Genomic DNA, 13,917 nt, shown 5'->3' on the forward strand with positions numbered 1-13,917 from the left:
GTCCCCTCCCTCCCTCTCTGCCTGCCTGTCCATCTCATTCTCCAATGGAGAGTAGGTTTAGTATTCACCATCCCGCTTCTGGGGCGCTTTAAGGCTTCGAGGACGTCAGCCCCGCGGGGCTGGTGGTGCAAAGTTGGTGCCGCGGTCGGCAAGCCGCCTCTCCACTCCCCTGTTGGTGGCCTGGGCCGGCAGGGCCCCCGTGCGGCGCGCGGGACTCATGCGGACAAGCCCCGAAGGGCCACGCCTGGGTACCACTCCAGGGATGCTGTGAGGCTGCAGAGAGCCTCGGCTCTGGGTGTTTCCGGAAGTAGCCTGGGTCCGCCCTCGGCTGCGGAGGCGGGGCGGAAGGCGTGGCCAGCTCCTAGCACGCCGCTCGCCGCCAGTTCCCGAACTGCGGGAAAAGAGCCTGGGCGGAGTTTACAGGGGGCGGAGAGAAATGGGCGGAAGAGCGAGGGGGCGTGTCCAGGGGGCCGGCCGCGCCCGCCCCGCTCCCCTTCGGCAGTTTCCGGAGCCCTCGGCCGGCGCGCGCGCTCCCGCGGCTCCCGCCTTCGGCTGTTTCCGGAGGCCCGCCTCAGCCGGGAGCCGGGCGCCCGGCACTTCGGCTGTTTCCGGCCGCTGGCGGCGGAAAGAGCCGAGAGCCGGCGGCGGCGGCGGCCATGTTGGGAGCAGCAGGGCCGGCGGCGGCGGCGGCGGCGGCGGCTGCCTGTGAGGCGGACGCGGAGCGGAGCCGCTGAAGGCAGCGGAGGCGCGGCGCGGGCGGCGCGGGCGGCGAGCGGGCCAGGCGGAGGCGCGGCCGAGCGGCGGCCCAGCCCAGCCCGGGCCCGGGCCCGGGGGCCGCCCCGGAGCCGCCCGGAGCCGGCGCGGCCTAGCCCGAGCGGCGCAGCCGCGGGCTGGCGTGAGCGGCCGGCCCGGCCTCCCCGCACCCCTGGCCGGGGCCCATGCGGCCGGGGCCCCCGCGCTGAGCCGCCCGGCGCCCGCGGCCCTTCCTCGCAGCCCCCGGGCCCCCGGCCCCGGCGGCACCATGTCCAGCGCCCGGACCCCCCTGCCCACGCTGAACGAGAGGGACACGGAGCAGCAGGTAGGAGCGCGCAGTCCGGGGCCGCTGCCCCTGCCCACGCCGTGCCTGCCGGGCCTGCCGTCCCCTCCCTCCGCTCGGGGAAGGGCTGCCCCCTCCTTCTCGGTCGCCCCCTCTCAGCCGCTGCTCCCGGGGCGCCCTCGGCCTGCCGACCGCCCCCTGTCAGCGCTGCCTGCGAGCCCCCTCCCGCCGCCCGCCCCTTCCCCTGGCATCCCCGCGCCCGCCCCCGCGGCTCCCCCGGCCGTCCCGTCGTGGCCCCCCGCCGGGCCCGCGCCCGCCGTCCCGCTGTCACTTTCTGCGGGCAACCTGTTGCTCAGCCCGCACCCGGCCCGGGGTCCGCGTGGCTCCCGGGGCTCCCTGACCCCCTGCGGCCGCTGGCAGGGTGGCCCCACCCCGGGCTTCCTCCGCACTCTGTCTGTGCAGAAGTGTCAGCCGGCCCTGGCCGCCCTCCTTCCTCCCCTCGGGTTCGTGGGGAGGCCACAGTCTTCCTGAAACCCGGCGGGGGAGGGGCCGGAGGACCTGGACAGGGGTCCCCGGCCTTGCGTACAGTGGGCTGGGCTCCAAGAGCGTCCGAGGGAGCCTGGAGTATGCCGACTGCTGGGCCCCCCTCCCCCCCGCCGTCTGTCACCCGAACTCGACCCCCTGGTGACACCTGGCCTCGTGGCAGTGGGGGCTGCCCCTCTGAAGCTCGCTGGGCGGGGTGCCCCCAGCGGGGCGCCGGGCCTCGGGGGCTCGAAGCTCCTCCTTCCAAGCTCCCTCGGTCTCATCCCCTCCCCTAGTCAACTGGGCAGCCAGGAGCTCCGGGGTCTGTTCGGAGAGTTGACAGTTGAGCCCTTATTGCCTTTGGGGGTGAAGCAGGGCTAGAGACGGGTAGGGGTTGATTGTTTCAGGGCTGGCTGCCCGCCGATTCTGCCTAGAGCTGACCTTTGGAGCCTGGAGTCCGGAGCCAGGGCCCGCTATTTCCCCCTTTCTCTCTCTGCATGCAGAGCCCCCTTTTGTAACCCCCACTGCCTCACAGACCCTGCTTGAACCAACTTCAGGCTGCAAACCCTCGGCATTTGGGGCTCTGCCTTGGAGCGAGTTCTCGGGGTGGGGGTTGTGGATGGGCTGTGTCTGCCTCCAGAGCCGCTGCCGTTTTGGTTCTGTCCTCCCCCAAACAATACAAGCGTCCTCCAGAGGAATGGTACCAGTGTTGGGTGTAAGCTCCCCGCTGCCATTTTATTTTATTGCACTCACTTCAAAGACTGTGAGCCTGGGTTACACATCTTTAGTGTGCCCCCACCTGTGGGGTGCCCCTCATCTCTCCCCATCATTGTGAATTTAGCGCTTGTGGATAGCTGCTTCCCTTTTCTTTGGGGTTCTGTGGAAGAGCTGCTTGCACTAACTGAACCCCAGGTCCTATCCTACAAAAGATCCCAGATTCAGCCTCCTATGGACAGTCAGGAGCCTTCCAGGAGGAAACCTATCAAGCTGGAGCCCAAGTAGGCAGCAGAGCCAAGGAGAAACCCCCATCTTGTGCTTCCTACTGCTGCTTTTCCAAGTGAAGGCAGTTTCAGCAGCCAGTTGGGTGCTGATGAGAGCAGTCCTGAGGTTTCCCCTCCTTGCTGGCAGGGGTGTTGTATGAGGAGACTCCCCACCCCCATGAAAGGCTCTCTATCACTAGGTTTACAATCGAATGACTTAAACTGGTTCTGCCAGAAACAGGTAAACAAACAGTTGGCATCTGTGAGCTTTTTCCTCTTTCTTTCCTTTGCCCTTTTCCCATGAGCTCTCTAAAAAAATTAAACACCCCCCCACCTCCCCAAATGCCAAAGAACAAAAATAAAGCTTGTGTTGCAGGGAGATTGCCTGCTCGCTGTCGGCAGTCTCGGATAGTCAGCACTCTGCCTCTGCCTCTGATGGCACTTTTGATGACACCTGATTCTGAATTCGTTTCTGCCCTGTCCGCCTTGCCCAGTTTCATGTCCTGAAGGGGTTTTTTTCACTGGGGGCTGTAATTATACCAGTGATGGAGGTGTCTCATGCTGTGGTGGGGCAACATTTGGGGCTGAGTTTTTTGCTTGTTTCTTTTTCAATTGGGGCTCCTGGATTGGAGGCTTGGCAGTCATGAAAGCAGTCAACAAAATGACAGCTTGTCTTCTAGCTAGTGGCCACAGTAGGAGGAAAGTGTGGTGAGGCATGGCTTTCAGGATCTCCTTGCTGTTGGCCAGGGGCTGACATGAATCAGATGCCTTGAAACCTACCCTATACTTGGGCCTCAGAACTGTCAAGGAAAAACAGAGGCCTAACCCCCAAGCCCTGTCCTGCTGGTCCCTGTTAGGCAGTGGAAACACTGGAATTGCTCTCAGCCTTCTAGGGAGCTCAGAACATTGCTTTTTTCCTTTTCATCAGCCTTTGAAAAAGAGACCAGACCAGGATGACTTGAGTCCCCAAGTGGACTATGTGACTGACTGCCTTCTCTGCTATGCTTCCAGTCAGGTCGAGGTTGAATGTGGCATTCAGTTTTCTCTCTGTGAAATGGAGTTAATGATAACACCATACATCTTACTTGGTTGTCATTAGGGAAAAGTCCTTCATAATCCTTTAAAATGCTGTAGATAAATAGGCTGCTATTAATATTTTAATGATTTCTGTGTAGGTAGGTCGTGGGCACTGTGAGCTGGGACAGTAGGTAGACCCTGACTATTTAGTAGAGTGCTCCTTTGCCCATATGGAGAGTCCCTCCTGGCCTGGGCTTGGGCAGGTTGGGGATGTGGCTGCAGTATCCTAACCCACATTAGCTTGGCCCTGGAGCTTAAGTCAACGGGGCTTCAGATATGGACAGTTCGAGATTAGAGGCTGTGGCTAAGGTGAAAGGTGATTCTGGAAACAATTCCAACTCAGTCTTGGTCAGTCCTTGATTAGGCCTTCAGCTACTGCTTTGTGTTGACTTCCAGGAGTAACCAAACAGGAGGTTAGAGCTTGATTTAAGGTCATCCTGGGTGTGGTCGGTTGGTTTCTAGTTGAAATTCAACTGGCTTCAGGTTATAGCTGGCCTTGCAAAGGGACAGGTAACCTATCAGGTTGTAACCAAAGATTGGCTGGAAATTGCGCGCGCGTGCACATGTGTGTGTGTGACTTTTGTGAGTGGAATTCAGTGTTCTAAGGTAGGACACAGCCAAAAGAATTTTGGTAAGCCTGTTTGCACAATTAGTTCTCTTGGGAAGTCCAAAACTTTCCCCTTTGAATATGACTCCAGCTCAGTGGCTTCTGACCAAGACTAGGTCCCATACCTTCATCGACTTTTTCTCGACTAGGCTTTAGACACCTGGCTGACATACCTTCTCTTCTCCTAGGATCTTTTTTTATTCTGCTTCATGTATATTATTTCAACTGGAATAAATATTTCATGTACACAGTACAGTCAAGCCTTGGGCCTTCTGGCCCATTATTGACAAGTTAGGTGGGGGTTGGGGAAATGTCCCCCCCATTGGCCTTGTCAGTGCTTTCACTTGGTGAAGTGGGCTGCCTAGCACTCCCTGGACCCATTAAGAGTGAGTTTGAGCTGTTCTGTAGCCCTTGGGCCCTCTTCCAGATTTAGCAGATTGAACGGTCTGAGGTGGTCTCCCTTTCCTCAGATCAGCTCTGTGCCTGGCTGTCAGGCTCTTTCTGAATAAACCAGAAACATCTCTCTTACTCTGGCTAAGTTTGATTTCTTTTGCCCTCAAAGAAGCCCTCTGCTCCCAAGAGCCTCTGTATTGGTGAATGAGATGGTGGCAGTGAGGGACTAATTCCATTGGAGTCATAAAGCCTTCTAGACCTGGATTTCCAGACAGTTTTCTGTTGCTTTCTCACTCGAGTAGAGTTGGTGGGTGCTAGGTGTTTGGAAAGTGACCCCTTGAAGTTAGTACAATAATGATTTAATAAAATCACCGACATGGTAGTTCAACTCTGCCTTCTCATTTTCTCTCACTGAATGGGAGCTGAGGGCTTTTAGAAATTTTGCTTCTGAATCTTGGGACCCCAAAAATGTTTCTAGGCCTCATCAAAGCTCAGGTAAGTCACTGAAGTGATCTACCTATTTCTTTCATACCTGTTTTTTTTTTAACTGCTGAAAAGAGGGTAGTGTTGGACCCTGTGATAGCTGGTGAGGGAAAGGGTCCTATCTCCCTGTGCCCTTATCTTGTCAGGAGTGGAATTCTTCCATGCCCACATAAATGTGTTTTCCTACAGGGCTTTCCAGGGCCCTTGTGACTTTCCCTTTTCTAGTGACTATCTGTTGAGATGGTCTCATCTCATCCTGAATCACCATCAAGATTAGGGCAGAGTTGAAGTGACTAACCCAGCCTCTGGGGCTGCAGCTTAGAACTTTTAAGACTCTTACCAAAGCAGGATGGGTGTGAGCCAGGAAACCTGACTTCTCTTCCCTTTCTTGCCCACCAGACCAGCTCCTCCGTTGGGGGTATAAATAGGTTGGGTCCCTTTATCTGAATGTCTATTTTTGTCTGGGGTGTTTGAAGCTTCTCAGTCCCTAATGGGAGCTCTCTCTGCAGATATCTGGCTTTGGGGAGGGGGGTGGTATATGTGTTCTTCCTGCTTCTCTCTCCCCCCTCCCATTATTCTGCACATCTCATTGTCAATTTTCCCAGGATCAGAAATAAATATTTCCTCTTATGAACTGCCTAATTTTAGCCTCATAAAGCCCTGTAATCACAAGGTTGGGGGGCAGATCCTGTCAGGAAGGTGAGCCCCAGAGGGAGGGTTGGTGTTAGTGAGATGGCCGGCTCTGGGCTGCTGCTCGATTTCTCTTTTACTTAGGGAAGGGGGGTGGGACTGGCCAGGGGCTCCTTTGCAGAACCAGTTAAGCTGGTTTCCAGCCATGCCCTATTTTCCTCTGCTACCTGGGATGTTGGCAACACAAAGGTCTCAGTCCTGTGGGGCTTTCCAAGATTCACTGGAAGCAAGCAAAGATGACTTCTGCAAACAGTTCCCACCTAGAGCCCCTCAGTGCTGAATGCTCTCCCTGAGGGACCCCTTCACCTCCTTTGGCACACCTTCCTGCCGAGGCTCTCAAAGGTCCTTTCTCCACCCTAGGGCATTCTTCAGAGTTTACTGCTCAATCAGAGGATTTTGACATAGCCAAAGGAAGGCCTGAGGTGGGGTCACCAGTTGCGGAGCCTGGATGAAAGGCCCAGGTTCCCTGACTTCTAGCCCTTGGCTCTTGGCTGCTGTAATCGGACTCTGCTGAATTCTGTTTGGCCTGCGACCTTTCGGTTTAGGGCTGCCAGGATGTCGAGTCCAGGCTTGTTGGGAAAAGAGGTGAAGCTCCAACTGTCTTTTGGAAATTGAAGTGGAATGGGATGGGAAAGGATCTTGAATCAGGAGCAGGTGGAGGGAGAAGGGGCCCCCTCCCTGGTCACCCTTCCTTCTTCCTTACACAGCAAGTGGGGAACCTGCTCTTCAGGGAATGGGATGGGGCAGGCTGAGGACTAACTTAGCAGGACTGTTTTCTAGTCTTGCTGTGAAATTAAGGAAGTGATCTCGTCTATAGTCAGAGAAAGAGAGAAACACAGAGATAGAGAATGAAAGAGAAACAGAGATGGGGGTGGGGGAGGGAGACAGAGATGGGGGGAGCGTGGTGGTCTGTGAGCAGAGTCCCTGCCTGGGCCCTCTGCACAGGGGAAAGGCTACTCTCTTTGCTCTCCAAGTGATTCTCGAATGACTGCTTCCCCTGAGCACCCTCAAGCTGGGGTTTTGTTTTGGTAACTGATATCCTGTGTGCAGGGCGGCCCCCTGTTTCCTCCACCCTCTTCAGACCGGAGGTTCTGCTGTCTTTCCCCCCACTCCATTGCTTCCCCACTTCTGTTACATGACACCAATGTCCGTTTGTTCTCTGCTGACAGTGTTAATGTCTTTTGTATCTTGGAACTTTTACTTTACAGTCGCATGAGTTTGACCTTTTCTGTTTTCCAATCTCAGAGGAGTGGGGATTGATAAGCTAGCTAGGTTTTGTCTAGCAACCCAAAGCAAGTGAATTATCGGGAGGAAACCCCCTAGCACTAGCCTCCCGGTTTTCTCAGTCCTACATTGCCTTGCCTTTGCATTTCTGCTGTAAGCATCCTCACTGGCTGGTATAAGGGATCCAGTCTGGGAGGGCTCTTCAGGGAACTGGGGGCATTCTGCTTTTAGAGCAGGGATCTGAACGATTGTGGCAGCCTGGTTCTGTGTCTCCATAGGGATTTCATAGTATTTCTAGTATCTTTCTCTCTGATCCTCCTGGGGCTGCCTCCTTTGGCTGGGAGTATCTTTGTGTCTCCCACCCCCAACCGCCGGCCCAGCCAGCTGTCTGAAGGAGAGGCCTGTGCACATCTCGAGGGCATTTATTTTCTGAGTATTTCAGGCTTGTGATTCAGTACAGTCCTGAGCTCACTCTGGCACATTTTCATCAAACTTCAGAAGACTTCTGCAAAAATCCCAGCCTGAGATTCCCTTTATCGTGTTCTGGCCTCTCAAATGATCATTATCATTTAAAGAAGGAAGGCAGGATTTTGTGCCCAAGTCATGGCCCTTTGGCCTCAGACTGCACCCCCCCCCCCCCATTTAAGGATGTGAGTGGGGAACTTGGCGGTGAATACTCCCTTCTCGGGTCTGTTGGGACTTACTAGGTGGCCTGTGATGTGAGTTCAGGACTTGCTTTCCTCAAATCACTTCCCTGGGTAGTATGGAAAGTTTATCCTTAGGAAGCCTGGGAGACATAGCACTATCTGGTGTGGTGACTGTGGCATTTATATCCTGGAATGAGGAAATTGCCGCTGAGTCTATTCTGTTCACCTTCACCCATCAAAAAAATTTTATTTATGATTAGCTCCAAAGAAGGGATATTCTCTCCCTCCTACTTCTTTGCAGAAATAGGGAATGGGTCCATAGGCATGGAACACTCATATAAAAGTAATTTCCTTCCCCCCTCCCCACCTTTGTATTGATAGGTTTTGCTAACTCTGTTTCTCTTTCTCTTTAAAAAAATTTTTTTGTTATGAGATGACTTTGTGGAGGGACGGAAATAGCGGGAAATCTAGGTGATGTAAAAGTAATGATCAACAAAGTCTATTTGAAATGTTTGATTAAGACCATTTGTCTTTACATCATAGTCATTTTCAGCCCCACCCCCACTCCCTCAGTTAAAACCTTCTCTTAACAATGGGAAACATCCAATGAAGTGACCGCATCTGACACTATAGACAGCAGACTGAGCCAGGGGCATAGTCCACCCACTGCCACCTGGTTTTGTTTCATGTATTGTTTTGTATTATTATTATTAAATAATAATTTAAAATGTAAAAACCATTCTTAGCTTGAGTCACATGAAAACAGGTGTTAGGCTGGGCTGGCCATGGGCTGCAGCTTGCCAGCCTCTGGTCCAGATCTGTCTCTCACAGGCCCCTAGCTCTGTGCTGTGGAGGGCACCTCCACCCTGACTGCCTTCTGTAAGCTGCCCTCCCTGGCGAGAGACCACAAAGCTCCTTCCCAGGGAGCATTTGCCAAGGGAGAATAAGAAACCATGTTTCTGTAGATCTACAAGGTGAATTCCTCAAGACAAAACAGTGAGGCAGTGCTGGTATTGTTTCCGATTTACAGGTGGGAAAACTGAGGCTCACAAAGAAGCAAGTGTCAGAGCCAGGATTTCAACCGCAGATATTCTGACTCCAAATCCAGGGCTCACTCTTGTCTGCTGTGGCACCAGTGTAAATTTGTAGCTGGGGTGCTTAGTATATTTTCGTCTTCCTTCTGGTATCTCTGCAAAGGCTTCTGATTATTTCCTTTTTCTATGTGATCTCTAAATTCCCCTTCCCCACCAGCACCACCATGGGGGTGTTCCAGTCTGTCCCAGCTTTTCCTCTGCTCTGCTGATCCTCTGTTGACTGGCCCTCTGACCCTTTAAAGGGATGACTGAATCCCTCCCTACCTGGTCCTTGTTATCCAGAAACAACCCTAGCCCAATCTCTGGACACATAGACTTCTATGTGCTCTCTGTGCAGCACTGGGTATATAAATACAAACAAATAAGATGGTCCCTGCCCTCAGTAAGCTATGAGGGGATGAGTGGACAGAAGGGTTTCTGTTTTTTCACCTGTGGTCCAAGGAACGGAGTTTATTTTCTTTTCCATGCCAAGGGGTCATTACTTGATAGGAGAGAGGGAATACCATGTTTTGGTTCTTTTTAAGGATAGTGTGGCAAATCATTTGACAACTGACCCTGGGAGATCCTTTATGCTGCTGGAGACAGATATCCCGGTTTCCTTGGACCTCCAAGTGTTTTCATGAACTGGGCTGTAACTGATGCATTCTCCTTTGTGGAAGGATGTGAGGCATCCTGGTGTGGCAATTCTTCGGGTGTAATGTCCCTGACTCCTCTGTAATAGGAGAGATGTTCTCTCCTGGATCTGTAGAACCACCCTCCAAGCTAATGCCTTGTGAGGGAAAGAGAGTATGTGTGGGCATCAAGGCCAGGTCCCAGCACTTCACTTGGTAGTCATGTGCCCATGGGGTATAGCATCTCTGAGCCTTGGCATCCTCATCTGTAATATGGGGAGAGAGGTGCATGCATTTCCTTCTTTAAGAAAGTGCTTTGTAAACCCTGAAGTGAGGTATGAGTTACCATTAGAGTTGTTATCTGAGGGTTAAGGAAAGCACTCCAGGGACGAGGCATGACCTTGTGCTGGGCTATTCCCTCTGACATTCCCTTGAAAGAGGGCTGGGAGGAGAGCAGTTGGTTTTTGGTTAGCCATGTTTTGCGAAAAAGATCTTGAACTCATCCCAAGATCTGCCTGATTTCTCCTTGGGGCTTTTATTATAAACCTTTGTTTCACATTTCCCGCAGTTTATCGATTGGGCTTTAGAAAGGCCTATGCTGAGTTGGAGGCAGCCTGTTCTCCTGGTTGGGACAGTTACTTTTTGCTGACCTCTGGGCCTGAAGCTGCATTGGGTGTTTTCATTCTGCCGATCCAGACCCATCAGTCTTGTCTTTTGGTTGCATTAAAAAAATGTGTTGGGCAATGTTGACTCACTTAGCTTTTCCAAGGGCAGCATTAAAGGGTTTTTATGACTGGCTGTTGCTTGGGTTTACATTTGAAAACTGCAAGACTGACTCTCTCCTTGAAGAACCTTGGAAGCAGTTAGCACCTGGCTGCTGGTAGGATCCAGTCACTTCAGACCTATCACTGACATCAGGCTTTCCTGTTGCTTGCTAATCTATGCTGATTTTGCCAATGTCTCTTATTGAAGCCCGCCTGCCAAAGAAATCTTACTCATCTAGCACCACATTCTAGATGCCCCTTTAGGAGGGACATCTTGGGTCACATTCTAACAGAGGTGTGAACTTTGTCTCTCAATTTGCATGCCACTTATTAGAAGTAAAAGCAGGGGAACTGTGGAGACACACGTGGAGTTTAGAAAACCATTTCTTCCCCGTTGTTTGGGCCTTTTCGTTTATGGTGCAGCTTCTCCAGCACTCTTGTTTTGTCTCCTTTGCCAGGAGGGCCAATGGACAGCTGTGGCCTTACCTTCACAGTCACTCAGCCAGATAAACAAGTGTTTCCACTGAAACCTCCTCTCCCCTTGCTTAAATCACTCTCTCTCTCTGAATAATAAGGTGACATAGAGGTTACATATAGGTGACATATAGGTATAGGGAGTCCACCTCTATTTCTCATCAGTCACTGTATCTCCCCCCACTTTATTTTTGATGTTTCCTCTGACTGATGTCTTTCTCGTTCAGTTATAGAATTGTTTGCCCTGGCTTCAACCACTTTCCTATGTAGGAAATGTAAGAAGGCTTTGCTTACTTGCATCCTTGCTCCTCCAGGGTTCGCCTCTCTTCTTAGCAGAGGCCCAGCAGTCCAGACTGTGCCTAGGCATTTTCCGTGTGGCCCTTGGAGGCCCATCTCTGTGTTCCAAGACATTGATTGGGAATCATTGTCTTAATGGGTTTGTGCTGTGTCCCTAGAGAACCAAAGATTCCTCCACTATCTCATTTCCATTACTTCTTAAGTAATCTGGAGTTAGAACTGAGGAGATATGTGCCCTGAGAGCCCTACCTAGTCTTGCCTAGGCATTAGAACATTCAGCAGGAGAGGGAGGGATTCTTTGCACTGGGCCTCAGTCTTGAGTGAAGAATAGGATTGTTCAGAATTTGAGCCCAGAGCTGTTGACTGGATCCTGCCCCTCCTCTGTTTTCCTTCTGTCCTTGGCTGGTTGATTTAAAGCTGCAGGCATGGTGTAAATGTAGAGATAGCTCCAGATCTCTTTTGGGGACTCCCCATAGCACCACACAGGGACATGTTTGGCTTTCCAGTGATTCAAACACCAGTTGTGAATCCTGAGGTGGGGTTTGCCCTGCCTCCTCTGCCCACCTCCCCAGCATCTGAGAACTGATCTGGTGTCATCAGGGCCCTGAAGGTGGTACTCATCAAGCTAGCCCCCCTCAGGCACAGGGACTGGTGGCCTGCTTAGCCTGGCTACTCCCCAGGCAGGACACTTGGCAACAAATGGACGTTTGGGTGCTGCTCCAAGCTATATCTTCAGCCCTATTGAAACAGGCCAGCTTCCCCTTGGATTCCCTTCTTAGTATGGGGCTGTCTGCCACCAGTACACAGAAAGGTACAGAGTGCTGAGTTTTGGCCTGAGCTGCCAAGAAGGCTGGGAGCTGGTAGTGCCAGGCCCCTGGGTGCCCCTGGTGCTTGCCAGTTTATCCCTGGGAGCTGCACTGTGGCTGTCCTGCTGATTTGCTTGTGTAATTCACCCCCATTTCCTGTTTGCACTCATTTGGCCTTTTTGTCTTCTGTTTTACTTCTCTCTTCTGAAGCTGGTGCTGATAGTGGTGCTTGCTGCCCAGCTCCTTTCTCAGACCAAAAGATTCCTTTCCTTCATTGGCTTGAACTTATCGATGAGGGCTGCTGGGTGCCAGCTCACTGTGAGGCCTCAGGACTTGCTGACCTAAGTCAGATTCTCAGAGTGGCGCTCAGGCCTCCATAGATGGGGAAGCCCCAGAAGTGTCCAGCCTGGGGTAGCCATGGCCCTCCACTTTCCTCTGGGGGCATCCCAGAAGAGTCCCCACTTGTTTGGCATTTCTGTCGCTTTAGTACTCACTCTTGGTTTTGTGGTCACTGAGGCCCAGTTCAGGGCTTAGTTCAGGACTTACAAAGGATTTAAAGCTGGAAGGGCAAGTAACCTGCCCCGATTTCCCTCCCCACCCCTCACCCCCACAGCCTCCCATTTTACAGAAGACAGAACTGAGCCCCACACAGAGTCACAAGTCAGGTTGGAGTGGGTGGCTTCCAGATCTACATTTGGGAACCTCTGAGGAGTGGACATGGGATTTGAACTTGGGTTCTTTGACTTTGGGTCCAATGTTCTTCCCCCTCTGGGGAAGGGCAGGACACTTGGCTTTCCCTTCTATGAACAGATTCCCCAGAAGTAAGGCAGAAAGAGGCAGCCGTTTGGGACCCAGGTGTTTCTTAGAAAAACCAGGCCTCTGCTTCCATCTAGAGCCCTTGGGGGGGTGGAGGTGCCTCTCACTAATGGGGTGGGTCCTTGGGGCTTCCACCCTTCTTTGTGGTATGAATTCCCAGAGAGGAGAGTCTTTACCTTAATTACAGGGATCAGGCTGCCTGATGAGAGGGCTGCCTGTTAATTGATTAGATGACAATCCTTTACATTGATTTTGAACTGTTGGGAATGTTTTTTTTTTTTTCATAAATAAATTAAGGCTAGGAGAATTTATTTTGGTGGATGGAGAGGTAAAGCCAAGGATAGGATAAACCTTCACATCTTAAATCTTATCTCGTGTGTCCTTAATTTCTAACTTATAATTGAAAAAAAGTTAATTTCTTTTGCTACTTGGTCTGGGTACTGAGGGGGTCTACTTTCCTTTATTTGGCCCCAGAGCCCTTTTGCCCCTCTGTCTCTTCAAACCATCAGGCTCCTTTATTTGGTTTGATTTCATTTTTCCTTTGCTCTCTCTCTCTCTCTCTCTCTCTCCCCCACCTCCCATTGCAGAATGGATGAACCCTATTCTGAAATATATTTTTAAAACATTGTTTAAAATCAAACACGCTGCCTTTCTTGAAACCACAGAAACTACTTGTGAAACAACAGATAGGGCAGGCTGCCAAGCAGGCGCCAGATCCAGACTGTTAAACACCAATCCCTTAATGACAAAATGGCACCCGGGCAATGGAAGGCCAGGGCATTGTTGTCGAGGAGAGGGTTTTCTTTTTAAAATGGAATGTTTAGGTGCTAAGTTCCTACTGCCCCATTTGAGACGCTTGAATTCTAGACATTCTCAGTGGTAAGCCTGAAGTTATCTTGTGTGGCTGGTCTTTTATCTACTCCTAGTTTGGGACAGGTTTCATCATTATGTAAGGAGTACCCCAAAATACAGGCCAGCTCCTCCTCCTCCTCTTCTTTCCCCCCAGGGAGGGAGGATGAGGTGGTTCCAGCAAAGCCTTGGGCTGGTTTCTCTTCCCAACCCCACCCCAGATCACTAGGGTGCTGGAGCTGGCCTTTGATTACCACTGTAACTCTTCTTTCAAACATACAAACACGTTTGGCTGGATTCTGTGTGACTTTAATCTCTAGGCACTGAAATAAGATTCTTTAGCTACTTAAATTTTAAGAATTAGACACTTAACAATCTTAGCCTCCAGATCTTGTTCTGATGCTGCTCTGGTATGTTGCTGGTGTGGAAGGGGTTGGAGGGCCCTGGGAGTCTCTGCTAACAAAATATAGATTCTTGATGGACCTTTCAGCATGGAATTCTGGTTTGCTTATGGGCCTACGTACAGCATGAATCTAAGGACCATCTT

The 13,917-nt window shown here is 51.9% G+C and overlaps 1 protein-coding gene across 6 annotated transcripts in view; it reads left to right on the forward strand.

Annotated features, from left to right (window-relative positions):
- Window positions 1-981: 981 nt before the first annotated feature.
- MARK2 (microtubule affinity regulating kinase 2) overlaps window positions 982-13,917 on the forward strand; it is a 56,654-nt gene continuing 43,718 nt past the window's right edge. For 4 of the 6 annotated variants that reach the window (XM_069066203.1, XM_069066204.1, XM_069066209.1 and 1 more), the window contains exon 1: window positions 982-1,078. In XM_069066203.1, coding sequence (XP_068922304.1) covers window positions 1,022-1,078 — 57 coding nt within the window. In that variant the 5' untranslated portion in view covers window positions 982-1,021. Of the gene's footprint in view, window positions 1,079-5,904; window positions 6,374-12,808; window positions 13,781-13,917 lie in introns of those variants that run through there. The other 2 variants (XM_069066205.1, XM_069066208.1) reach the window with 2 other exon arrangements.

The sequence above is a fragment of the Petaurus breviceps genome, unplaced genomic scaffold (assembly GCF_028583685.1).
Source record: "Petaurus breviceps papuanus isolate PSGF00001 unplaced genomic scaffold, PetGlider_PUasm1.0 90721, whole genome shotgun sequence".
In the NCBI taxonomy this organism is placed as follows: Eukaryota; Metazoa; Chordata; class Mammalia; order Diprotodontia; family Petauridae; genus Petaurus; species Petaurus breviceps.